Source organism: Ursus americanus, chromosome 9, assembly GCF_024610735.1.
Source record: "Ursus americanus isolate L20-20 chromosome 9, mUrsAme1.1.p, whole genome shotgun sequence".
In the NCBI taxonomy this organism is placed as follows: domain Eukaryota; kingdom Metazoa; phylum Chordata; class Mammalia; order Carnivora; family Ursidae; genus Ursus; species Ursus americanus.
This window is the reverse complement of record NC_142135.1, coordinates 16,602,110-16,628,924: the sequence shown is the minus strand read 5'-3', so window position 1 is coordinate 16,628,924 and position 26,815 is coordinate 16,602,110. Positions and strand designations below refer to the sequence as shown.

Here is a 26,815-nt window from a genome sequence, read left to right as displayed (position 1 = left end):
TTAAAAAAAAAATTAGTTGTTCCTATACACCAGCAATAAACAATCTGAAGAACAAATTATGATAGCAATTCCAATCACAATAGCATCTAAAAGAATATCTATGAGTAAAATGTAACCAAGGAGGTGAAAGACTTGTACACTGAAAACTATAAAACTTGCTGAAAGAAATAAGACCTAAATAAATGGAAAGGCATCTCATGTTCATAGATAGGAATACTAAATATTGTTAAGATGTCAACACTACCCAAAGCAATCTAAAGATTCAACATAATTGCTTCCATAGTTTATAATTCAAATTTCAAATAATTTTTTTTCAGAAATGGAAAAGCCAATCCTCAAATTTATATAGAATTGCAAGGGGCCCCTAGTAAACAAAATAATCTTGAAAAAGAAGAAAGTTAAGGACCCATACTCCTGATTTGAAAACTTACTATAAACCTAAAATAATCAAAACAGTGTGGTAATGGCAAAAGGATAGATATATAGACCAAAGGAATAGAAGTCAGAGTCCAGAAATAAACCTCACATATACAGCCAACTGATTTTTGACAAGGGTGCTAAGTCCATTCAGTGAGAGAAAGACAGTTGTTTCAACAGATGGTGCTGGGAAAACTGGATTACCACAAGCAAAAGAATGAAGTTGGACTTCTACCTCACAGCACAAAAATTTACTCAAAATGGATTAGTGACCTAAATATAAGAACTGTAACCATAAAACTCTTAGAAGAAAATGTAGGATATATCTTCATGACCTTGGATTTGGCAATAGATTTTTTCTTATTAAGTAATCTCTAGGCCCAATACGGGACTTGAACTCACAACCCAGAGCTCAAGAGTTCATGCTCTCCCAACTGAGCCAGCCAGGTACCCACCCCCTGCCCCTGGCAATGTATTCTTAGATATGACGTCAAAAGCATGAGTAAAAACAACAATAACAAAAATAGATAAATTGAACTTCATCACAATTGAAAAATTTTTGTGCATTAAATGACACTATCAAGAAAATGAAAATATAATCCACACAAGGGAGAAAATATTGTCAGTTCTCGTTCCTCTCAATAGTTATGTTCTATAAAGTCACCATGAACGCTGAATTAGGGGATACTGAACAAATGCTCCTAGGATTAAGATCCTGGGAGCTTTTGATCATAACATTTTCATAAGCTGATCAATAGATAACCTGTTCTATGTGTTTTTCTGTTTAAAGATCCCTTATTTAATATACATAGATTTGTTACCATTGAACTCGCAGCCAACAGCACAATCACTCAGCCTGAATGAAGCTTGTCTAACATGTGTTTTCTCCATAAGGTACCTCACAGCCTTCTTGCATTTGCAAACACTAGACAGCACTCCAGCACTACACTTGGAGGTCATTTTAAATAGTGAGATCACCAAAAAAAGACACAAAAATACTTAAAAGTGGCACTACCAGACCACAGAAAGGATGCTTTCTATAATCTGAGAGCTGAAATAAGAGGCAAAGCACTGCTTTTTTTTTTTTTTAACTTCATCTGGGAACATGCAGATTGGCAACTCAAATGTTTTGCCACCATTCACATGTGCGTGGATGAGCACAGAAGTGCCATGAATATTGATTTTTGGGATTACAAATAAATTTTAGTGAGTAGTCAAATTTCTGTAAACAGAATCTGTAGATAATGAGAATTGGCTGTATTTGCAAATCATATATCTGATAAAGGTGTCATCTAGAATATACAAAGAACCCCTAAAACGCAACGACAAAAGGCAACCCAATTACAACTTGGCGAAAGACTTGAAATCATACTTACTTCTCCAGAGAAAATATACGAATGGTCAATAAGCAGACAAGAGATGCAGAACAGCTTTAGTCATTAGAGAAAGGCAAATCAAAACCATGAGATACCACTTCATACCTATTAGGACAGTTATAATAACACTTTTTAAAAACTGAAAATAAAAGGTGTTGGTGAGGATACAGAGAAACTGGAGCCCTTGTATGTTGCTGGTGGAGTAAAATTGTTACAGACATTGTGGAAAACATCTTGTCACTGTGGAAAAGTTTGACGGTTCCTCAAAAAATTAAGCACAGAATTGCTATTTGATTCAGCAATTCCATGCCTAGATATATCTCTGAAAGAACTGAAAACAGAGACTCAAACAGATACTTGTATGCCCATGTTTACTGCAGCATTTTTCTAGCCAAAAGGTAGAAACAACCCAAGTGTCTACCACAGAAGAATAGATAACAGAAGAATCAACAGAAGAATAGATAAACAAAATGTACACATGGGGTTGTTTAATCACTATGTTGTATACCTGAAACTAATATAACACTGTTTGGCAACTATACTCAAAACAAAAAACAAAACAAAACATTCTGGAATATTATTCAGCTATAAAAAGGGACAGGGGCACCTGGGTGGCTCAATCGGTTAAGCGTCCAACTCTTGATCTTGGTTCAGGTCTTGATCTCAGGGTTGTGAGTTCAAGCCCCACATTGGGCTCCACACTGGGCATGGAGCCTAGTTAAAAAAAAAAAAGGAACAAAGTTCTGATACATACTACAACATGAATGCACCCTGAAAACATGATAAATAAGTAAGGTACAAAAGGAAAAGTATTGTATGATTCCACTTACTTGAAATATCAAGAATATGCAACTTCATAGAAACAGAAAGTAGATTAGAGGTTACCAGGGGCAGGGGGGAAGGGGAAATGCAAAGTTATTGCTTAATGGTTATAGAGTTTCTGTTTGGGATGATGAAAAAGTTTTGGAAATAGTGGTGATAGTTGCCCAACATTGTGAACATAATTAATGCCATTGAATCATACACCTAAAAACAGAGTAACAAATTTTGTTATGTGTATTTTACCACTGTTTTTTAAAAACTCAGTTAATAAAAGGGAAAAAAATCACTGAAAACTACTAGTCGCTGCTAACTTTTATTCTGTATTCAAGGAGATAGTATCAACCGGGAGAAGAGGGGTTTCGCTCTGTCAAATAAATATATTTAAAAGCTATCAAACATCAGAGCCAAATGAAGTGCCAAGTTTATGAAAGAGACAGAGGGGAAAATTACTACTCGTTATTTATGGCTATACAAAGTTGATATATTGCAAGGGAAACATAATATAAGTGTATTATTCAAAGGTTTCATTTCTAATACTTGACATTTCAAATTTGAAAACATGAAAATTGTCAAACAAAAGTCAGACCACATTAGCAATGGTTTAAAAAAGGGAGCAATTTAATCATTATAATACAGAGTGCTTTAAGAAGTTTTTAAATGTGTAAAAGAAAGAACAGTTTAGTGCATTAAATTGTTACAGTCTTTACATTGCTTCTTCTTAAAAAAGTTAACAGTAGTATGAAAAAGCCACCCACAAAGCCAGCTGTCTGAGTGAAGAAATCAGCTAAATTGCAGCATTTTGGAATTACTAATAAAGCTATAGTTAAAAAATAAAAAGTTTATAAAAATGAAAGCAGCATGCATATTCAAGGCTTTTTCATAACATTTCATTAGCTGACAAACATTTAGGTAAAAACAAGAGCTTAATATTATTCATTAAATTAGACAAAAGAAACTGGCCAAGCCCACTACATCCGGTCATTCAGAAAAATCCAGAGCTAATTAAAATCCAGAGCTAATTAAAATCCAGAGCTAATTAAACTGAACATTTTTTTCTATGAAGAAAGCACATTTTGAAAAACGATCCTGTAGTCACAAAAAAAGGGTCCTTCTCAACGTGAATGAACAGCACCGGTCTTTTACAAAGTTTATAAGTTAGTATGAACTTTCAGTCTCCTGATATGGCAAGAGTTAACAGTTAACACTCCCATGATTCATAAGTGAAAAGCTAACCTTTAACTCATTATGATCAGTTCAGAAATTTTTCTCTCTTTACTGAAATTGCTACACAAAGTAGAATTTCCGTGAAAGATAATTCTTGAAAATTCTGATCTGATACCTGTACAAACATTTCTGATTTCTATATGATTGTAAGAAAACACTAAGTATATATTTACTATATGGTTCTTCTTCACATTTTTGGTAAAATATTTATTTCAGAGTTTCACCCTATCCAAATTCTTATGCCATTTTCTTTTCCTTCTTCAGTATTGATTATCTTTAGTTTAATACAAAGCAAATTCAGCTTCTAATGAAAAAAATGAATGGAGTATTACAGAGTAATAGTGGTTTCCATGAATGTGTTCAATTAAAGATCCAATCATTAAGGGCCAATGATATCACAAAATCTTACAGTTTCAACATGTGTCAATAGGCTGTTTTTTTTTTCACTTACACTAAAATTGTCCAAGCCCATACACAAATTTTAATCTTAGTGCAGGACCTGATAAATAAGACATAGAAATAAATCAGGTTTTTCTTTCTCCTGTTTCTAACAATTTTTACTCTGTAAAATGTTTGGTCACTCAAAGCTATGAGCTTAATCACATATCAAAGAATACAGGCAATAAGGCCCATCTCACTAGACATACAGTATATTAAGCTGGACAAAATATGAGGACAAGCTCTAGTGGTCATTAAACCCCCTCAGAAAGTCTAAGAATCAGAACATCTCCATCATATCAGAATAAAAATGTACTATATTAAAATTCGAATTTTTACAAGTTGTTTAATTAGTGTTCTATTTACATTGCAGAACTTCCGCCAAATGCAGTAGTTTAACTTTGGCACAACATTAAGTTCCATTTCTTTTGGGTATTGGATCCTATTTTTTGAGAATGTGTATGCCCCAAAACGTTTTCAGTGTCATCAAAGATTGGGCCCATTCACAGTAAATCAGACATCTTGCGTTGAAGAATTGATTCTCCTCCAACATTTTAGGAAGCTATAAAAGAAAAACATAATAAAAACTAAAATTTTAAAGAAAACCATATTTTAATGTTCACCACTTTCGAAACAAAAATTATACAAATTAGCCATGAAAATACATGCTCTGTATTTGCTTATTCACACTGAGCTCACTTGCTATACATCTTATATAAAGCACTGCAGTTTGTGTGCAACTCCTATGTATACGTTCTGCATATAGACATTTTCACCTATATGTAATAATTTATAAAAACAATTATTGGTAGGAAGTACATATTTCACTGTCAGTTTTTGTAACAAACAGACTGAAATTTAAAGGCTCTTGTATTTTTTTCTATTTATATATACAAGTCTGGCTTGTGCAAAAGATATATATGTATTTCACTTTTTGCAATAACTATTTTGGAAAAGTTTTGGTTACTTATTTTTGGTAAACTGAACCATATTTAAGTGAAGAAATAACTATTAAGAGGAAACTTATGGTGAATCCTTTGTAAGATGAAACATTTTGTGAAGCCAATAGTAACTTGCTAATTAATGTGTTTTATAATTTTAGACTTTTGAATATTTTAAAAGGCATGCCTGAATATGTACCATGAAAGTGCATGTCTAACAGATATGATACAATGTTTTGAAAACTGTAGATTTGTATGAATTTTTTTGATCATAGTATCCATTAGCGTATCAATATAGAACATGAGAATTATCCACACAAACTTAAAGTCAAAAAATGTGCAAAAAAGTTCCCGTTATTTTTAGAAGATTGCAGCTCCCTCCAGAATCACTGCTGAGGTTACTACAACCACAGGGACAATTCACTGCAGCAACACATTTGTTGATTTAATCTTGGCTGAGTGAGAATTCTTGTGTTTAGCAATAAAAAAAAAAATGCCTGTTAAAAATATTTTATGCATCTGGGTCAGAAGAAAGACTGTCCTGAAAATTTCTGATATTAGGAAACGGAGGGTGGTACTTTAGGATAAAGTTGCGCAAAACCGTCTAACTTCCTGTGACTTACATTACGCTCTATGAACTGCAGTGAGATTTACTCTAAAATAGGTACATTTTTAGTTTCATCTGTTTTTCTGCTTGAAAAAATATGTTTATGAAAAGAAAGGCTGGAAAAGGACTGCCAAGCAATAAGAAAAGCGCCTGGTACGTATTAAGCTCTCTATAAATAATTGTTTAGCAAAATAAATAAAGCCAGCGAGGAAGACATGGGGGAGTTAAGGAAATACTGTGCAGAATAACAGAGCATAAAAGTAGAGGGTGGGTAGGGATGCAAACTGCTAAGGAAGTAAGTAAATATGCTCATACGATAATGAGGATCTATGTCTCGATTCCTTTTTTACTGCTAGAGAACACCACAGTAATTTCTGATAATAAAATGCTTTGGACTACTGATGGACATATACAAACGTTTTGTGACAAGTGTGTTATTCTCAATAGACTATAGTTATATCCTAGAATACTCTAAAACAGAGAGTAGGAAAGAATAGAACTATGCTATTAAATTCCAGAAGTATTAAGAATTGAATTCCTAACTCCAAATCAGGTATACAGTGAAATTTTAATTGATTCAATGTACAAAAGAATTAAAATTTAAGGAACATGCCAAACCTTTCAGATTTAAAGCATGTTTACTTGCGCTTTTATAGCAAGAGACGTATTTTTTAACAAATGCAGTGTTTCTGCTGGTAGCAGGTTTGTTTTCTAACAAAGAATGAGAAGATACTTTAGGCAACCGAGTTAATTTAATATCAAATCTGTTATTTACCTTTTGATCTCTAAGACAGAAATAATTTATATCACAGTTTTCAAAAACAGATGCCATCTGAGCAAATACGAATTTACACAGAGCCTAAAACAGACCTTTGGCTTTCAACAAAAAAATTACTGAATATTTTTAACACATAAAACATTTTAAACTCTAGTTAAAAACCTAATAGTTTTGGGGCAATACAATGAATAAAAAAAAATAGCCATTTTTCACCTAGTTTCCTAAAACTGAGCAATCCTCGCCCCTGTGGTAAGTCTGTCCTTCGGTACACTTTTCCCCTTCTTTTTAGTTTTCGTTTTTGAATTCTTTCCTTAAATAGGCAAAAAATGAAGCTTTAGTGAAGGAGGGTTGCAAGCAATACATTTTAGTTATCTTTAGTATTTGTGAAGCCCCCCCCCCACCAGTCTCCCTTCTCTGAGAATGGGTAACTTTCCCTTAAAACAAAGTGAAAAAACATTTTGTGTAAAAAAAAGTAAATAATTAAAGCAGCATTAAATTCTACATAATAAATGTAACAATCATAATAATCAGACCACACATAATAATCACGTATCTCTTGGCCACAGTCATGGTCCCTAGTCCTCTTATTAGCTAAAAGGAAAACCATTTTAGAAAAAAACTGTCAAAAGTGAAGGTGTCAGATACAAGGTGACTATTCTAACTGTATGTGGTTGATGAACATACACTCAGATGAAAAACTTACATTTCAGTCATCTGATTTAGAAAGCTTCCGCTTCACATGTCGTGGGGGTTCCCAAGTGTCACTATCATCTGTTTCTTCTTCATCCTCTTCCTGATCATCAATAACTTCATCTTCTTCCTCATTTTCCTCAAATAATTCTATTCCTAACTCTGATCTTCTCTGTCTTTCTGCAAACCACTCTCTGACCTGCTCATAGCCCATATGTGATTTGTTCACGAGTTCATCAAGGTCTTGCTCATTAAGAAATTTGTGCTTCAGGTAATAATCCTTAAGTATTGCAGTTCCAGTTTTAAATTTTATGAGTGATGGCCCCCTGTCCCAGTTGTTCATTCTCTTGCTTCCTCTTGGCCGTCCACGTGGTCTTCCTCTCCCCCTTCCTTTGGGTCTCCCTCTCCCCCTTTTCCGAAGGGAGGACAGACCATTCATACTACTTGAATTGGCGCTTTGATAGTAGTAGTACCATTTAAGGTTTCCATTTTTCCAAGCATAACGGGTATCCCCAAACCAACTGACGATGTCTGTTCTAGCAAGCCCACTTTCTTCGGCCAACTTGTCATACTCTTCTGGTGACGGCCACTGTGTTCGGACAAAAGCACTCTTAAGCATGTGCAACTGCTCGGGTGTTTTTTTACAGATCTTGCCTGTACTCCCTGGCTTAGGTGCACCAGATTCATCTCTGGGAGAAGTTTCTCCAGCTTCTTCTTTGGAACTACCTGCATTATTTTCATCTATTTCCATTTTCTCTTCCTTTAAAGCTTTTGATTTCTTCTTCTCTGTAAACCAAGCATCAATTTCCCTTCTGGTAAGTTTGGTTTGCGCTCTTAACCTATTTAATTCTTCATCTGTGAGTACGGAGCTGTTCAGAAAACTCGCCTGAAGGGCACGGAGCTGCTCTGTGGTCTTCTCTTTAAACTTCTGGGGAGTGAAGTCAGGAAAAGGATTCCAGGATTGTTTAGGCTGTGAAGTAACAACAGTGGGGGATTCCGTGGTTTCATCACTGGAGTCTATAACAATAGTGGTGGAGGAATCATTGTTGAGATGTAAGCACTGATTACTCTTTGAATTTCTCTGGTTGTACCTCGTGTCACTAAACCATTTTTTAATCTCTCCTTTAGTCAGGCCTGTGATTTTCATGAGTCTGATAATTTCTGAATCGTGGGGAAACTGATTTTTAAGGTAGCTGACTTTTAATTCGGCCAGTTGCTCTTTAGTCTTTTTTGCCCGAATGCCAAATGAATCAGGGTTTGCCGCTGCGGTTTCGTGTTTGACGAGCTGAGAAGGTGGGATTGCTGCTGTTGCTGGCTTTGTCTCTGCAACAGGCTGAGCAGCGGGTGCCTGACTTTTTTGTACATTTGTTTGATTTGGAACCCCAGCCACGGTCAAGGCTATAGGGGCTGTTACCGGCAAGGTGTTCGCTCCAGCAACTTGTGTAAGGACCAGACCAGGCTGACCAACTATTTGGCATGTCTGTAAAATGGATGGTAAACCGTTACTCCCTGCGGAAATGTGTGTAGGAATAACAGTTATGGTCTGAGGTACAGTGTGTACTGTTCCGTTGAACTGTTTTCTTCTGGCCTCCTCTACTTCCTCAGGAGTCCAGCTAACACCATGTTTTAGGCGTTGGGCTGAAAACCATATCTTGATCTGTTCCTCTGTATATTTTGCTTGAGCAGAAAGAACAGTAATTTCTGACATTGTTGGATAAGGGAATTTGTTGTAGGTGTTAAGCAAAAGGGGGTTGTTATCCAATGCAGCATTGTAGGTAGGAATGCTATTAACAGGGATTAAGACTTTGGGAATCAAACTGGAATTCTGCTGAGCCGATACAGCGGTTATCACCTGTGCTAACCCAGGAAGAACAGCTGCTGGGGTCACGACTGTGCTGGCAGTATTTGGATGTATTCTGTTTACAATGGAAGTACTTGTATTAGATTCAGAAGCTGAAGAACTTGGATTTTCCACAGTTTCTTCACGGTCTGGTTTGATTTCATTCTCTTTGTCTTCAGGAACATCCTCAACTGAGTTGTGATGAACTGTAATCCGTTTGTTCTCCACTTTATTTTTCATCATTTTCATGATTGGAGTTTTACTGATAGATATTCCTGAAGAAGAAACTTCTGTAGGTTCAGCTTGCTCTGAATTCTCCTCTTTAACAAAACTACCATCAAAAGTCAGATCATTTATTGTCTGTTCAAAGATTGTCTGGTTATTTCGTTTCACCATAGTCAACTTAAAATTCTCTTCTCCTGGGTGATATTTCATATTATGCTCAGAAAGTGCATCATACCTTTTGGTAAGAAAATTGCATTCGACACAAACATAGGATGAATTTAGCACTACGTTGGGATGTTCTGAATCCACATGAAAAGTAAACATATTTAGATCTGGGGTTTGAAAAGTACAATATTTACATTCATAGCCACCTTCAACTTTTTTATTTTGCTGATTGTCAGAATCCACAGATTCATGAACTTCTTCATCACTTGAGATACTCTCTGCTCTGGTGTTTTCTACAGGTGTAAGTACAGGAGGACCTTCATCCAAATCTGATATCAACTCGAGGTCTGGATCCTGTTCACTGGCAAGGACCATGCAGGGTGTTGTGGATTTTCGCCTGCTTGCCATTCTGATGTTATGAGGAAAATCTCAGTGGTGATTAAAAAGCATTGAGGCTTAGAACTGTTCAGTATTCTTCATTTGAAAACAATGGCTTTTGGTTCTTCAAGTCCATTTTTATGTTCAACAAGTTTCATTAGCAGCTTTTTCATGGTGCAATCAAGTAAAGAGCTTATTGTTGGCAGATAAAATACTGTTGAACTGCTGAAATTTTTGAAGCACAGCTCCAATCACCTACATTAAAATAAATTTAAAAGTGTTTTTAAATGCATGATTATGATCTTTTAAACAAACTGCAGTTATATTTCACTTACATGAAGTTGTTGGATAGCTCAGTTATAAAGATCTAGAATAAGACCAGAACCAGGAAAAAAAATCCTCTAAGGATCAAAATACATGTCTCCAAGCCAAATCACTGAAGGTCACATACTGTACTCATGGTCAGCCCCAGGCTTGTTTACTTGGATTTTTCAGCCAGCTCTATATTGACAGGGAAGTGTGAGAAGGGTCTGCTTTGGCAAGCACACTATTATCAATGTGAAATGATAATGTTTTTTTTTAAAAGATTTTATTTATTTATTTGACAGAGAGAGACAGCCAGAGAGAGAGGGAACACAAGCAGGGGGAGTGGGAGAGGAAGAAGCAGACTCTTAGTGGAGGAGCCTGATGTGGGGCTCGAACCCAGAACGCTGGGATCACGCCCTGAGCAGAAGGCAGATGCTTAACCACTGCGCTACCCAGGAGCCCCTGAAATGATAATCTGTTAACAAGGGAGGAAATTTAAAACTATAAAAAAGCAGTCACAGGTACTCAGAGATTATGGCCATTAAATGTATAAGAAATTCAATTCATCAGTTATGCCCTCTTCCACCTTCTGGTCCGTTTTATCATTCTAGTAGCATAGCCAAGTACAACAGAAGCAGCAAAGATAGATATGGATGATCAAAGTTTCAGAAACATTATTCTTAATCATTCTCCACAATGCTACCAGGATTTATAAAACATATCTAATCATATCAGGCTCCTGACTTAAAGTTTCCCCAGTGCTGGAAGAATGAAGCCCAAACTCCTTAAGCCACATGTAGTTCTCTTCACACCTGCCCTCAACCTCAACTTCCTGACATTTCTCTCCTGACTCTTATTTCTTATGCTTTGGGCACAGTAGACACAATTGCTGTTCCAGGGGCACACGATAGAGGCTGTTCCCTATGCCAGGAGCCTTGTTTGTACACATGCTGTGATGATCTTTGTATGCCCTATAGATCACCTTCTCCCTTTAATTTGGATCCAACCTCCTCCTCCTCGGTTCATCTTCTAGTCAAGTACTTACTGGATTGTGGCAGAGGAGTGTTATATTTCTGTCCCACAACCTATCCATATTCCTGGTCTCCTTACTATAGGTGAGTCTCATTCTTCCAAGGACCTTTGTATCTCCAGTCTAATGCTCTTCCAGCTGAACTATCTTGGTTGACTTCTCATTCATTTCTGTATCCCCTCTGCATACAAAGAGCCTAGAACAAGGGACTCACTAAATTTTTATTAACTTTAACTAGAATGAATAGGAAAACGTCCTATGAAACTCAACATGCCCTGCCAAATTACAGAAAGAGCCCAAATGTCCATCGACTGATGAATGGATAAAAAAGATGTGGTGTAAACATACAATGGAATATTACTCAGCCATCAAAGAGAATGAAATCTTGCCATTTGCAGCAACATGGATGGAGCTAGAGTATATTAGGCTAAGCGAAATAAGTCGGTCAGAGTAAGACAAATACCATATGATTTCACTCATATGTGGAATTTAAGAAACAAAACAGATGAACATAGGGGAAGGGGAAAAAAAAGAGAGGGAAGCAAACAATAAGAGACTCTTAACAATAGAGAACAAACTGAGGGTTGTTGGAGGGAGGTGTGTGGGGGAGGGGCTGAATGGGTGCTGGGGATTAAGGAGGGCACCTGTGATGAGCACTGGGTGTTGTATTTAAGTGACGAATCACTAAATTCTACACCTGAAACTAATACCGTATATGTTAATAGAAAATTGAATAAAGAAAAACTCAACAAGCCCTGAGAGCAACACCATAGAGAAGAGTAGCTGAAATTCACAAGAATGACCATGATTTATCAAGAAAAAGTGAATTATGCTCATACACATACATTTTAATAATTTTGTACCCAAATATTTAAAATAAAATTTTAATGCTACATCAATGAAAGGTAGTGTGCTTCTGAAGTCTAAACCAAAGAAAAATGAATAAAATGAGTTAAGTGGGCTCATTTATTCTCTACCACAAATTAATACTATTTTCACTTATTAGTATAATTCTTGTCCTATCTGAACTGAGGAGAAAAGTTTACTTCAAAGATTATAAAGCAAAACCCAGTCTGTATGAGGAGATATACTGACTCAGGAAAAGGAGAAACATTTTTAGGAAAAAGAACTGTCCAAAGAGAGAATGCCCTGACTTTGAAAGGGGCAAGATCCTCCTCACTGGGATTATTCAAATATATACTACATATCCATTTGATGGATCCAAGCAACAGATGGGAAGTTGGCCTAAATATCACTCATTTCCCAATTTCCCATATTATTAAATAAAACGCATCAGCTTAGTAATAATAGTATCCTATTTTCAAAGAATCCCTATTCTCAAAGGTGTCATTCCACACCCCCCTCCCCGAAACAGCCTTTGATTTCTAAGGGAATATGAAGAAACCACTGATATTTAAAAGTATTTCTTAACTGAATATTATACACTAAGCTAATGCCATCTCTCCAATTCAGTAGGATTTTAACTATTTTGTTCAAGTGCTAGTATAGCTGTTTGATCTTTTTTTTTTTTTTTTTTTTTTTGTCATTAGAAACAGGGAATTCCCCAAATAGCTCGAAATAAGGTTGAGTAACAAATGAGCAGCACCCCCATTTTTGGCAGTGAAGGGGAACTGTTGAAAGGCAGGGAGTAAGCTATTTTGTACCTGTTATTCTCCAAGAATCTCAGGTTATATTTAATTGGGAGTAGACTAATGGTTAAAAATCAAAGATAGGTTTTGTTGTTGTTGTTGTTGTTTTGTTGTTGTTTTTCTGAAACTACCTTTCTTTAGTGGTGGTTTTGAAACTTTTTGTTGTAAGCAGCGGAGCCCCTTCTTCAAACAAAATTCTATGAGAAGCCTTGGGGCAAAACAGATAAAAGAACAGCTGTCTAACTGGAGAAGTAGAGAGGCTAAACTACTTCCTGACCCTATCCCATGGATCCTACAAACCCTACTTCTACCTCTGAAGGGTTCTGAGATGTGTTTGAAAGCCTGCGCCTTAAAAACTTAACTACTTTTAAGACAATGTATCAGTGTCACCAAAAATCCTCCTCAGCTTACCACTGCTGAGCCATGAAATTTGAAAACTAACCTAAAGTGAATTTAACGTGTCCTTCAGGTTGTTTCATTGTGTAAGGCAGGGCTGGGGCACCCAGGGGTAGAACAGAGTAACCAGTACTAATAAGAGACACAGAAGAGCAACTTGAGGAGCTAAGATCCCTTTATTCTTTTGGCTATCTAGGTCTTACGTTAAACTGCCCACTTTTCATTTTATCTCACTTAAAAATAGGAATTTGCTAAATTATTATTTTTATTTCTCTTCCTTATAAGCTCATTAGCTCAGAATGGTCAGTTCATAAGAATTTACGCAGATATTAAAAAATTTTAAAAGCCTTAATATTTTTTGCTAAATTCATAAAAAATTACAAAATATTCATAGGTTATTTTACAATCTAATGATGTATACGCACCATTGTGTGTTTTTCTTTGAAAGCACTGGTTTTGGCAATATAAACTTAAACAAGCTACTTGAAAGAGAACCTTTTTTAAAAAAAAGTCTTCAGTAATGCAAAAGACTCAAATCTGATTATCTTGGGTATTAAAGATGGCTTCAAGCTCAGGTTACTTCTATACCCAAATACACAGAGCTGAGAAACACTCTTCCCACTTTACTCCTGAAACTGTTTACATTTACCTAACAAAACCAGAGTCACTATATTGTTTAACATATTTTTAAAGGGAGACTGAGAATTCCCAAAAGAACCTCAAGATTTGGTCCAATGGCTCAATTCTACTGTAATGTATAATATAGCTAAAAAATAGACCAAAGTGCAAACAAAGGCATCCTCAGGGTCCTGATTATATAAGGTCATGATTTTGGAGGAAGCAGGGCACTCGGTACAAACAGCCCATTTTTACGACAGAAGAAACCAGGTCCACAGGAATACATTCACAGAAGCGCTGTGATATAGGATCAAACCACTGGTTCTGCAGTCTCCTCTGTCACTCAGTGGTTCAGTGACTGTAAAAGTTACTCAGTATCAACCTCAGTTTTCTCACCTATAAAACCAAGATTCTTCAATTCAACAAATTCACACAGCCATCCGTTGAATGTCAACCATGAGCCAGGCACTGTGTTAGGCACTACCGTAAGGTGATGACAGTGACAGATCGCCTCAGGTCTGTCGGGTACTAGTTGAGCAAGAAAAACAGGCAGTAAATAATCACTTAAAATAACTGTGACCAATATCAGGAACTCTATGAGCCTACTGCAGGAGGCTTCTAGAAAGGAAGCAGAAAAGGCTGCCCTGGAGAAAATAAGAAGGGTGCAATCCACCTCAGAGGCTGATCAAATAAAAATGCTTCACACACTGTGATACACAGTAGATACCTAATTAATGTTATTTTCTAGTCTTTGAAAAACTCTTTTGGGAGATGAAGAAATACCACTTATTTAGTATTATCCTCTTTCTCTCTCTCAAGCAACTTAATCAGCTGACAAGGCACACAAATTGAATGAAAAAGCAGAAAGAGTAAAAAAGAATTAAGAATTGCTTTGGTGTAGTTCCAATTTATTTCCTTTTACCATTAAAGTGCAATGGGGCTGAGACAGGAAAATTGCCATACAGAAATCATTATTAGCTGACAGGCATCTCATCCTCTACTTGAAGGTCAACTAAAAACAGAGCTCAAAATCAATTTGGGGAACCTTGCACTATTTACCTGTAAAGAGGGGGTAGAGTTCAGTTGCACACCTGAGTAGCTAGCTAGGTGGCTTTGCAATTAAAACGCAAAGTGAAGACTGCCAATAAGATAAAAAATTATGCTCTAAATGCATTCAGCACTGTAAATATAATTATATTTGAAAGCTATTTTCAGTTAACTTTTCAGTAGAAAAATGATTAAAAACAAAATAAAACAAAATGAAAAAACCCAACCTGATCAACAACTGTTATATGTTCATTAAAAAATGGTCATCAAGAGTAATTAAGGAATATGAAAAAAAATCACTTCTCAGCCTTTTGGCTAAGACCAAGTGCAGGAATATGAAAAAATATTTATCCATTTATTGTTAAATTTTTTAAAAAATCACAACAAAATCTTCAAATTAGTTATAAAATAACTGGAAAATATGGAGGCATATGGAAAAAAACTAGATGAGAATATAAAGAAATAAAATTTTCACATGAGATTATGAGTGAAATTTTTGTGTGTGCTATATACAAATTTTAATATTATTATAACATTACTTTATTATAAAATACAACAAACAAATTATTTCAAGGCCTTAAAATTGCAAATAGACTAGAATATTCTGATGGTCATTTGTCTGGAGCTGGAAACAAAGTTTACTTTCTATTTTTAAGGCAAAAACATGTGCTACATAAAGGTTTTTTTCCAGGGGAAGCAGAAATCCCTGAGTATGTATACATTCAAGTGTATTCCACACGTTTTTGGGAGCTGTTCCATGGTCTGAGAAGTCAAACTAGTTCTATGAACCCTCAAGAGCACTCAGAATCTGCCCCATATGGATCTAGGTCAAGCCAATTCCCATGGTTCTATCTGAATCCTGGCTCTTCTCCTGAGGGTAGGATACTCCCTAAACAATTCATGATTCTTAATTCATCAAAATAATTACAACAAAGTTTCTCTACTGAAAAGCATTTAATGAAAGCAAAATTCATTTTATCACCAGTATAAAAACTGGGGACAATTCTAACAGCAGTTCTTACATGGTCAGAAAGAATATCTACTTAGCTCTCTACTATATATCCCCAGGCCCAACACATTGCCTATCAAGGCCTCATTAATATTTGCTGGGGAAAAAAAAACCTTTAAAATTGTGTATTATAACATTTTACCTCATTAAACACTCATTTATAGAGGAGTTATAAAGAACAACTGCATTTACTTTCTAGTAGATTACTTCAATGGTAAAATCCTTACTAATAAAACTACCTTAGTCATTAGAATATTAAAACATCCTCATATATAGAATATTCTATTTATTAAAATATAGCAATGAATATTCATCAAATATTAACCAACATCTGTAATTCTGTTGTAACAAATCAGTTTTATGTATGAGTAGTATATGTCTAAATTAGTGGACTGTTTAAGAATGAAACAAGGAAGATAAATTCATTCACAGAATTAGTCCTGCAGTGAAATTCAGGAGAAAAGAATTCTTGTAAAAAACAGCAAATGCAAATCTGAACTTAGAGTCATTATTTTTCTGTCCGGGAAAAAACTATATTCTAATGGTGTTCTACATCTTTAAAGAGATTAAAAAATAAGTTCTCAATGTAATACACTATAAATAGTAGATTGTTTCAAATTCTATGTTTAGTGCTACAAAAAGTCTAAAATTTTTTATAGTTAAGCAGAGCCACAACTATACTCAATTTCCATGCCTCTATTTTTTTGGCAGTCCTATCCTTCAAATTAAATGATTAACAGACAACAATTTACTTGCTTCGTTAGCCACAAAATCATATTATACTGGTAAGATTTTATGTGAATAAAAACAACTTTCATACCAGTTCTTAGTCAAATATGAACACATAAAATAACTATAATTTTTAATGATTATGTTAGTTTTGAGCTGGTACTAGCTAAAAACTGTTCTCAGGGTAGCTAAAATATAAACTGAGAATCCTTTAGGATATGTATTCATACCTATACTGAGAATTCTTAGAACTCTGTATTCTATTTAGTTTCACTTCTTATTCTCTGAGTCAGAGTTCTGTTTAGCCAACTGAAAATACTTATTTTTATATGTTTGTATTCAAACTAAAAGTTACAAACCCATCAAAATCACAGAATGCATGAAATAATAATTTTAATAAAGAATAATGGGGTCAAATTAAAACAAAGAATATTCACCATGTTAAAGAAAAGTGTCTAAGAAGATGTTTTCTTTAATTAAGAAAAGCAAAACCATTTTGGCCTTTATACACTTGAGGCATTTTTCAAAGCCAAAATGTAAAAATACTTAGAAACAATGGTCAAGTTCCTAAAAAAGTTAAATGAGAAATTTGACAACCCAAATTTGTATCCACAACAAATGTTTTTAAGAATTATGGTAACCTAGAATCATTACCTAAGGGATAAATCTCAAGAAAATTGCCAAAATGGTCTCAAGACAATAAAAATTTGAGTATGAAGGTGAATATAGACAGGAGTAAATGTGATAAAAATAAAAGTATTGAAGAAACTGTGGCCAAAAATCATCTAATTTCAGAAGATCCCTTTGCTAATGCTAAACTAAGGCTTAACGGTTTAGAAATTCTATCCTCTCTACCTGTTTTTTTTCCACCTGAGAAAGCCAACCTTAATAAGATTAAAAGAAGAATCCAAGCCGGACGGAATTCTCCTGGCAAGAGCTGACCCCAGATTTGAGGAGTGAAATGTCTTTTGAAAGGTCTCTGTAACTCTAACATACTGGTTTTCTACCTTCTGCTGGCGTGTAGGTTGGTATGTAACATATTGAGAGTGATACATAAATAAGCACTATAATGAAATCTCCTATCTTTGTTATTAAGGCTTGTAGTATTACCCCAAAGTAATTTTTTGCTGGAAATAGTTTTCCCCTACTTTTCTCAAGGAGGTATGTTAAATCTTTCACAGACAGTCTAACACAAGAATGCTATTCTTGATTACAAGTGAGATTATCATTGAGAGGCTGAAAAACCATTCATCTGTTTGTTACCTTCCCTATTTATAAAATAACTGTTACATGTTTCACTCAAGATATAATCAGTCAATTATTAAAAATACTTTTAAAGATAATAGTAATAAGTATTAGTAATGTCAGCTTGTAAGGACTTTAACAATTTTTAAAAAATGAAAGTTGAACCACCACATTAATAGCTATGCAATCTGGGGTACATGGGTAGCTTAGTCAGTTAAGCCTCCAACTCTTGGCTTCAGCTCAGGTCATGATCTCAGAGTGGTGGGATCAAGCCCCGGTTTGGGCTCCACACTCAGCTGGGAGTCTGCCTGAAGATTCTTTCCCTCTGTACCAACCCCCCCAACTTGTGTGTGCACATGCGCACACACACTCTCTAAAATACATAAATAGGGGCGCCTGGGTGGCACAGCGGTTAAGCGTCTGCCTTCGGCTCAGGGCGTGATCCCGGTGTTATGGGATCGAGCCCCACATCAGGCTCTTCTGCTATGAGCCTGCTTCTTCCTCTCCCTCTCCCCCTGCTTGTGTTCCCTCTCTCGCTGGCTGTCTCTATCTCTGCCGAATAAATAAATAAAAAAAATAAAATAAAAAAAAAATAAAATACATAAATAAATCTTTAAAAAAATCTTTCTTAGTACTTTCTGGATTATCTAAAATAACAATTGGACTGGAGGCGCCTAGGTGGCTCAATTGGTTAAGTGTCTGCCTTCAGCTCAGGTTATGATCCCAGGGTCTTGGGATCGAGTTTCGCATTGGGCTCCTTGCTCAGCGGGGACCCTGCTTCTCCCTCTGCCTGTTCTGCCTGCCCTGCCTGCTGTTCCCCCTGTTTGTACTCTCTCTCTCAGACAAATAAATAAATAAAAATAAAATAAAATAAAATAAAATAAAATAACAATTGCATGGACGTGTAAATATTTCAACACTATGGTATGTGATCTAATGCTTCTTATAAAAGCCAGTTTATGTCAGTTAAATAAAATACAAAAGTAATTATGTACAAATGTATTCAAATATTTAAATACTGGCGTGCTTAACCTAAAACAAAGTACTTAATCATCAATACCCTAATTTTTAGAATTATAATTAACTCTTATTAGTAGACTATATATTGGAAATATATTTCCAGGAATTGTTCTTTTAAGTCTTGAAGCATTTTTCTGGATATAGGTAAAAAAAAAAAACTAAAATTTCTAGATCAGTTTCCCCACACTAAAGTTCTCTGCCCTCATGACCTTCGTTTGTCTTGTTTACCACTGTTACCACAGCACCAGTGCGGTGCCTGACACACAGTGTATTTCAGCAAATATTAATTGAAAAATCAATTATTAATATGCCACATAGATTTATCATGAAGTGTGATGCAATTTCCTTTGAAATTAAAGCAGCCAATACTCCTGTATTTTTCAAGTTTGAAAGTACATTTCTTAACAAAGTGTCAAGACTAAGGGCTGCTTTTTTAAGAAAAGCTTTTAAGACATTAGCCAAATATAGTATCATGGGCTCTAAAGCCAGCATAATCAGAATCTGAGTTTTACTATACCCAAACAATGAAACACATACTTGCCATAGCTTCTTCAGCATTCTGTTCTTTGACACGGAGGGTGTCCCTTCAAATTAGGTGTTTAGCTCAGGCCATCACTACCAACAGGTCTGAAGTACCTATCTGCCATTTCCTACAAAAAAAAGAGTAATATCACTTTATTATCCTAGATATAATTCAGTCTTAGGACTTTAAAGTTTATGCCTTGGCTTTTTAAAAATAAATGTAATTTTGAAAAAAAATTTAATTTCCTCATAGAAATTGTAAAAGAATCACTTAAATGCCAAACCCAATATTAGTAAGAAACACAAAATTTAAAACATTCTCAAAAATTCTATTTATAGGGGTGCCTGGGTGGCTTAGTCATTAGCATCTGCCTTCGGCTCAGGTCATGGGGTCCTGGGATCAAGCCCCACATCGGGCTCCCTGCTCAGTGGGAAGCCTGCTTCTCCCTCTCCCACTCCCCCTGCTTGTGTTCCCTCTCTCGCTGCCTCTCTGTGTCAAATAAATAAATAAAATCTTTAAAAACAAATTCTGTTTATATTATATAAAACAACCAAGTACTATTTTCACTATTATTTTCAATAAAAATTTTCAAAATGTGAATATATGCAGACTGTAGTAAAAAAGCTGAGATGAAGAAATTGGAAATTGTAAAATATTAGTACACAAAAGTTATGAAACACAATTTAGTTAAACTAAAACTATGCATTAGATCACATACTATGGGAGGAGGTGTATGTTTATATGTTTAACACATAAACCCACTGATATCTATATCCTAATTTATAATGCGTTAATTGGAATGGAGAGGATTATTAATGCTGGCAACAAGCCAATAACTAGTGGTACTCTACCCCAAAGCATGTGGTATGTAATGGAATGACCTGTGTTTATTTCATTTTTGCAAGAAAGCTACTACCAAATGGCTTTTCAATCAGTGTATTGTGAAGCATCAGACTGTACAATGAAATAAACTGAGAATCATTCTCCAAAAATTGAGATATGTGTCCAAAAATGTTGTGCCATATTATTCAGAGTACTTAAACCAATCAGGAAAATTTAATAAAAACTATAATTGCTTCTCTTAATAAATAACAGTAAATAGTGCTTTTGAAGGGTTGAAGATTTTAGCTGTTGTTTTTTAAGCATGGAAACTCTATAAACCAAGCAAATAAATATTAAGGAAGATGATTTCTTTCAAATACCTTATCCTTTGATTCTGTCTGTCTTTATATACACGTTCATGAAGAGGCTCTTAAGAAATAATGTAAATACACCAACCCTTTAGTAAAATACTCCCAGGTTAAGTTAAAGCTTAGGCTGAATAGCTATACTATTTTCACGAAAAGGAAAAGAGCATTTTCCTGGTAGGCCCAGTGGAACATCCTACTATCTGCAGCCTGGGATTCTACAGTTTCATTTCCTGGTATCTCCTTGTTTGGAAACTCCTTAGCTATCCATCTACAGGATGTGGACTAGAAGAGAAGATAGGAAACAGCTGCCAAAGAGGGGAAGTTATTTTCCAAAATGAATTATTAATATTATAGGAAATTGGTAACCTATTTGAATCCATTCTTGAATCACACAGTAATTGCAAGATGTTTTACCGAACGAAGAGTCTCTTGAGAAGAGCTGCTGAGACATGTAAGGGCACAAGGCAACTAGAGGAGCAACAAATGAGCTTCTTGATACTTCTGGATGAAAAGCATACTTGCCTGATGGTATTCCAGCTCCTGAAACTGGCATTATTTTAAAATACTTCTCTCTAACTCAAAGTATCTTTTAAAATTTTAAGATTAGAATGAACTTCAAAAATTAGTCATTTCAGCCATATACATCATATAATAAAACAGATGAGTTGTTTTGGCAGAAGATAGACTGTAAATAAAGATGAAGAGATTGGGCTTTGGAACCAGACTGCATGGGTTCAAATCTCAGCTCTGTCACTTACTATCTATGTGGTCTTAGACAAATGACTTAGCCTGTCTATGCCATCACCCCCTCATCTAAAATGGGGCTCTAGAAACATGTGTTTAAAATAACACATGTAAACACGTGTAACACAGGTTTGGAATATTTTCTGGCACATAGTAAGTCCACAGTTAGATTTTTCTGACTTTTATTTAAGATACTAACTTTAAGTTATACAACAAAGGAAGTCTTCACATAAACTTTGCTAGATGTTAAGATAGTATAAAATATTTTAAAAATCTGGGCAACAATCAATCAATTTTATTTTCCATTTCATACCTTTGAGCATATTAAGCAATGCTAGAACAAGTTGGCTTTAACAGGTAGACATTAATCAATCATAATTTATACCTCCCACCCCAACATACACATACTTCCTCTGACCTTAGCTTCAAGGAGAATCATTAATGTACAACACATTTTAAAAGGTGTTTCATAGAACTAACAGAGCTCTCATATAAATCATCTTATTGTAGTTATGAAGAGAAATTGTCCCCCCACCATGCCCTCACTATCAAATACAGTCCATGCCCAGCAAAGTTTTATTTTTTTTATTTTTTTATTATTTTTTAAAGATTTTATTTATTTATTCAACAGAGATAGAGACAGCCAGCAAGAGAGGGAACACAAGCAGGGGGAGTGGGAGAGGAAGAAGCAGGCTCATAGCAGAGGAGCCTGATGTGGGGCTCGATCCCAGAACGCCGGTATCACGCCCTGAGCTGAAGGCAGACGCTTAACCGCTGTGCCACTCAGGCGCCCCCCAGCAAAGTTTTAAACAAACTTCTTTTTGACAATATTAGAAGGTAAAAAGGAATAGACTTAGTATAGAAGAAAAACATAATTATAAGTGAAGTGCTTAGAAATATCAAAATCTTTCTATCTCCTTTCACTCCTCCCAATAACCAAAAAAAAAAAAAAAAAAGAGAGAGAGAGAGAGAGAGAGAAAGAAAGACCTTCAAGAAGGGCGAAAAGAGAGTCAGAAATCCTATGGGAAATCTAAAATCACTAAAATTTAATGACAAAGTTCTTTTATTTAAAATAATATGTATATGGCGACTACTTTAACGTTTTGATTTTTCAGATAGGCATTGAGACTACTAGCTTTTAAAAATCTAAATCTATAAACTGAAAACAAAAATCCTGCATAAAAGTTTTGACTCCCTTGGATGCCTGGGTGGCTCAGTTGGTTGAGCAAGACAGACTCTTGGTCTCAGCTCAGATCTTGAGCTTGGGGTTATGACGTTAAGCTCTGTGTTGGGCTCCACACTGGGTGTGGAGCCTACTTTAAAAAAAAAAAAAAGGTAAAAAATGTTAACTGCCTTGAATGAATGTCATTCTTAACCTGCTCATAAAAACTTCTTTTCCAAAGTATATCATCATATTTTTGTTTAGATAGAACGTATACAAGACCTTCTTACTACCTCTTGAATACATCATAGAATATTGATTATATAAACTGCAAAGATTAAGTGTCCTTTAAGGTCAAAACTCGGCAACTACATAAACATTTATATAAATATTTACTTTAAAAATTAACTGTATAAAATACAAATCTCCAAAATGTAAACTCAAATGTATATCCTGATTAGTAATATAAATCAGCAGCTTCAACCATTCAAATTTGGTTATTCACAACCACAAATATATCAGAGCAACAAGGATACAATAAAATAGATCAGTAATATTATGGAAACATTGGCTATTATTCAAAGGCTAACATCACAGTTTTTTTCCCCCTTCAATTAAATGTAACTTAAATTACTTTTGAGATTACATAGGATGGTTTAGAAGGATTTTAAGTTAAAAGAAATTTAGAAGTAAAAGTGAATGTGTTACACTGGTTACAGTGCAATACATATTTCCAAACACCTCCCTAAATTAATGAATATGATATTAGAATAAAACCTAGCTTAGGCACTGAAGCTTTAACACCGCTAATATTCAAATATGTAGAGTCTCTTGAGCCCAAATGCACAATGATGCAATGTACATAAAAAGGTTATTTCCTCAGCTACATTTGTAATCATTTTAGTAATTTTAAGAGTATTTCCATTTAAATATAAAGACATGATTTACAGCAAATTAAGTCCCAAGTAACCCATTTTTGTGCCTCATTAACATTATAAGAAAGAAACTATAAATACATTATAACATCACCTTTCAGTTTTAATGTAAAATAAATACAAAAGAGAAAATCTCCAACATGAACCACCTCACCTATGCTATTAAGTTCACTAATAAAATAACTGTAAAACTTTATTCACATTTATTGAAAAAAAAACCTTACAAGTATCACCAAAGATGAAATAATTGCTACATCATTCACAAACTGTTCTCCAAATCCAGTGAAATAATAAGCTCGCTATAAGGGAAAGACATCTACTATTAATGAGTACAAGCACAGCACAAGCACATTTATGTTTTCAGCCTTAGCATATTTTCAAACCATCTGGCATCAGTGCCACTCTGGTTCATCCAGCCTAATCTGTTCAGAATTGAATACAAAACTAGAGCTACATGCACTTTGGGGAAACCAAAGAATAGCTCACATGTATAATAATACTCCAAATGTGCAGCTCTCAACTAGTTTATACTTGAAATGTGTTTGAGAAGACATTTCCATGAAAGACATTAAAGCTCTTTTAAAAATACTAGAATGGTTCAAGAAATCTGTATGAATCATAGCTGTCATCAGGTACCCAACTCTTATTTTCTTTTTTTCTCACTTTAATCCTGATCATTAAATAAAGCATTTGGAGAGGTACTTCTACAAAAAGATTCACTGATAAGTGAAATGCTATCATTTCTGTATTGAAAGAACCCAACACTTTACATTTTATTTTGCATAAGATTAGTCAGTTTTGTCCTAAAATGCTTAGAGTAAGGAGAGACAGATTAAGAGGAAAAAATATTCATGAGAGCCCTTTTACATCCTGTTATGCATTGTCTCTGGCAGCACCCATATTTCTTTTGCTTGAAATCAAGAGTCAAAATTGCCACTTAAGAAATTTTTAAAAACCTATGGATATACTAAGGCCAATACCCCTATTAAAATCAACTCCCATTCATCCTCACTGATGGCATAAAAACAAACGACTTTTTTTTTTTTTGGATAATTTTTCAGACACAAAGATAACGCATGTAACACCATATAACACAAGTTAAAGCTTTCAGACAAAGACTGAGATATGATGACCAATATCGAGGAAACTAAAGGTGCACTCATGTAGGTAGGTGCACATATACACTCCAAACCCACAAACAGGCACTCTTCCTGGAGGGAAAGCTGCTTCTTCCTCCCTGTAAACCCTGTATCTCCCAATCCTTGATTTCCCCCTTTTCTGTTATCCTCTTAACCTCCAAGAGAATTGCTTTTTCAAGTTACATGAATTCCAACTAGTCACATTACAAACTATCAGCCTTTTTTTTTTTTTTTTTTTTTTTTTTTTTTTACATTTCTCCCCCACAAAGATTAGCTCCTTCTCATGTTTTTCTTCAGCTCTGGGCTGTGATCACAGAAAAGCCTTGTGGAATTCCCACTCTGCCCCACTTCTACCCTGTATTCCTCCTCTATCCACCCCTTTCCCCGCTTCCTACTTCCCCTACCCTGAGTCTCTCTCATTGAAGCCTGGCCGGAGCTTGCTGCTTCGCTAACCTAAACCAAGGATATCACACGGAACCTTCTCTTTGGGGTTTTGCTTTCCTCCTTGTTACCTATAGAGAGGAGAGGTGGAGGGAGCTGCACGAAACAAAGAATTTCAAGTCCCTTTACCTACAACTTTGGTGTAAATCCACAGGGAAAGGGCATCCGCCAGGGCTCTTCTTCCCTATCCTTGGACCCCGCTCCCTGTGCCCTCACAGCTCCTTCCCGGCCCTTCATTCCCCGCCGAGATTGGGAGATTGTTCCCGTTAGGCCCCAAGGCTCCGAGGAGTCCCTGGTCGGCCTCCCTTGTCTCCCTTCTGAAAGGGACGGAAAACGTTTCCATTCTCTTCAATTAACTTCTAAGTCCCAGTCTTCCTCAAAACGGAATACTGTTCTTAAGGACTCAATTCTGAGTCTTGCCCCAAAGTGGGGGAACCGCCTGGCCCCGAAATGGGTGCGTAGCCTTCTCTGAAGTGGGGTACAGCCTCCCCCGAAAGGTTTCCCGGGTTTCCAAGCCAGTGCCAAGGCGTTCAGCGCCAGCCAGAGGATCTCTCCTTACTCTCCGAGAGGCAGTCCCCACGAGGCCACGCGCCCCCTCAGGGCAGGCCTTCCGACCTCCTCTAGGACCCTCCACATCGCTGGGCTCGGCCGTCCCTGCCTCGCCCCCCCCTCCCCCCCAACCTCCCGGAGGCACCGTCTTCACTCCCCTCAACAGTCCCAAGTTCCTCAGTGCTCTCGTAAGGACTGGGGCTGAGATTTTCCCTCACGGAGTCCACCCCCAGCTCTTTCGACGGCCGCAGACACCCCGAAAGCGCGAAGGAGCCTCAGGGGCAGTCCCTCGGAGGCGATTCCCTGGTGCAGGAAGGCCGGGTCCCTCCCCCTCGGACGCCCCGCGCCGCGTCCGCCTCGCCACCCGCCGCCGCCAGCGAGCTGAGCCCCCGGGGTCCCTGGCCTGGGGCCACCCTCCTCCGGCCGGCCCGCGCGCCGCTCGCCTTCCCCGGCCGCCGCGCCGCTCGCAGGCTCTGCGCTGCCGGTTCCCCCCCGCAGTCCCCGGCGTCCCGGCCCACTCGTCCCGGAGCCGGCTCGCGCCGCTACCTGCAGGGGCCGCCGCGCCTCTCAGCGCCCCGCCGCCGCCATCTTGCATTTCAAACCGGCTGCACTTTTCAGGGAGTCAACTCTGACCTGTGAACCCTACACCCGGAACCGCTCGGCGGGCCGGCACACGGCCTCGGCAGCTCGGCGGGCCCTGCGGAGCGTGGAGGGTCGGGGGTGGGGGTGCGAGGCGAGGCGCGCGCCCCAGCGGCCGACCGGGGGCGGGGAGGGAGGGAAGGAGCCGGCCGAGGCGGGGCCCTCCCGCGCGCGCGCCGTCCGCGCGCCCCCACCCCGCTCCGCGCCAGGCTCTCCGCTCCCGGACCCCGCTGCTCCCTTGGGGTTCGACCCGGGCCTCTACCCTCTGGATTGGCGCACACCGGGAGGTAGGGGCCGCCCCGCCCCTCTGTCAACAGAAGCCCCGCCCCGGCCCGTGGTAGCCCCGCCCTCTGTCAGCAGAAGCCCCGCCTTCTCCAGGTCTAGAAGCGGCCCCGCCCCTTGCCGGCGGTAGCTCCACCCACTATCAACAGAAGCCTCGTCTTTATTCAGCTCAATCCCCGCCTTCTGTCACTTGTGGTCCTGCCCTCTGGGCGCTCCGCCTTGCTAATGTCACCATCGGATCGCAAGAAACGCCTCTTGTCA

At 37.2% G+C, this 26,815-nt stretch overlaps 1 protein-coding gene across 5 annotated transcripts; it reads right to left on the bottom strand.

Moving 5' to 3' along the window:
• Positions 1-1,481: 1,481 nt before the first annotated feature.
• On the bottom strand, positions 1,482-26,549 carry ZHX1 (zinc fingers and homeoboxes 1). Of its 5 annotated transcripts, XM_045805695.2 has the most exons (5): positions 26,180-26,548; positions 19,488-19,600; positions 14,297-14,428; positions 7,307-10,156; positions 3,213-4,839 (listed from the first exon to the last, which is right to left on the bottom strand). In XM_045805695.2, exon 4 carries the CDS (start codon positions 9,929-9,931, stop codon positions 7,310-7,312), a length of 2,622 nt encoding a protein of 873 aa, XP_045661651.1. In that variant the 5' UTR covers positions 9,932-10,156; positions 14,297-14,428; positions 19,488-19,600; positions 26,180-26,548; the 3' UTR covers positions 3,213-4,839; positions 7,307-7,309. The 5 variants fall into 5 exon arrangements, with proteins under 5 accessions (XP_087720768.1, XP_045661651.1, XP_045661649.1 ...); XM_087864642.1 differs by lacking the exons at positions 3,213-4,839; positions 14,297-14,428 and adding an exon at positions 1,482-2,507 and having other exon boundaries at positions 26,180-26,549; XM_045805693.2 differs by lacking the exon at positions 14,297-14,428.
• Between the last annotated feature and the right edge of the window lie 266 nt (positions 26,550-26,815).

Excerpts from the sequence above, each read along its gene's own strand:
- ZHX1 (XM_087864642.1), bottom strand. The coding sequence starts at position 9,931 with ATGGCAAGCAGGCGAAAATCCACAACACCCTGCATGGTCCTTGCCAGT.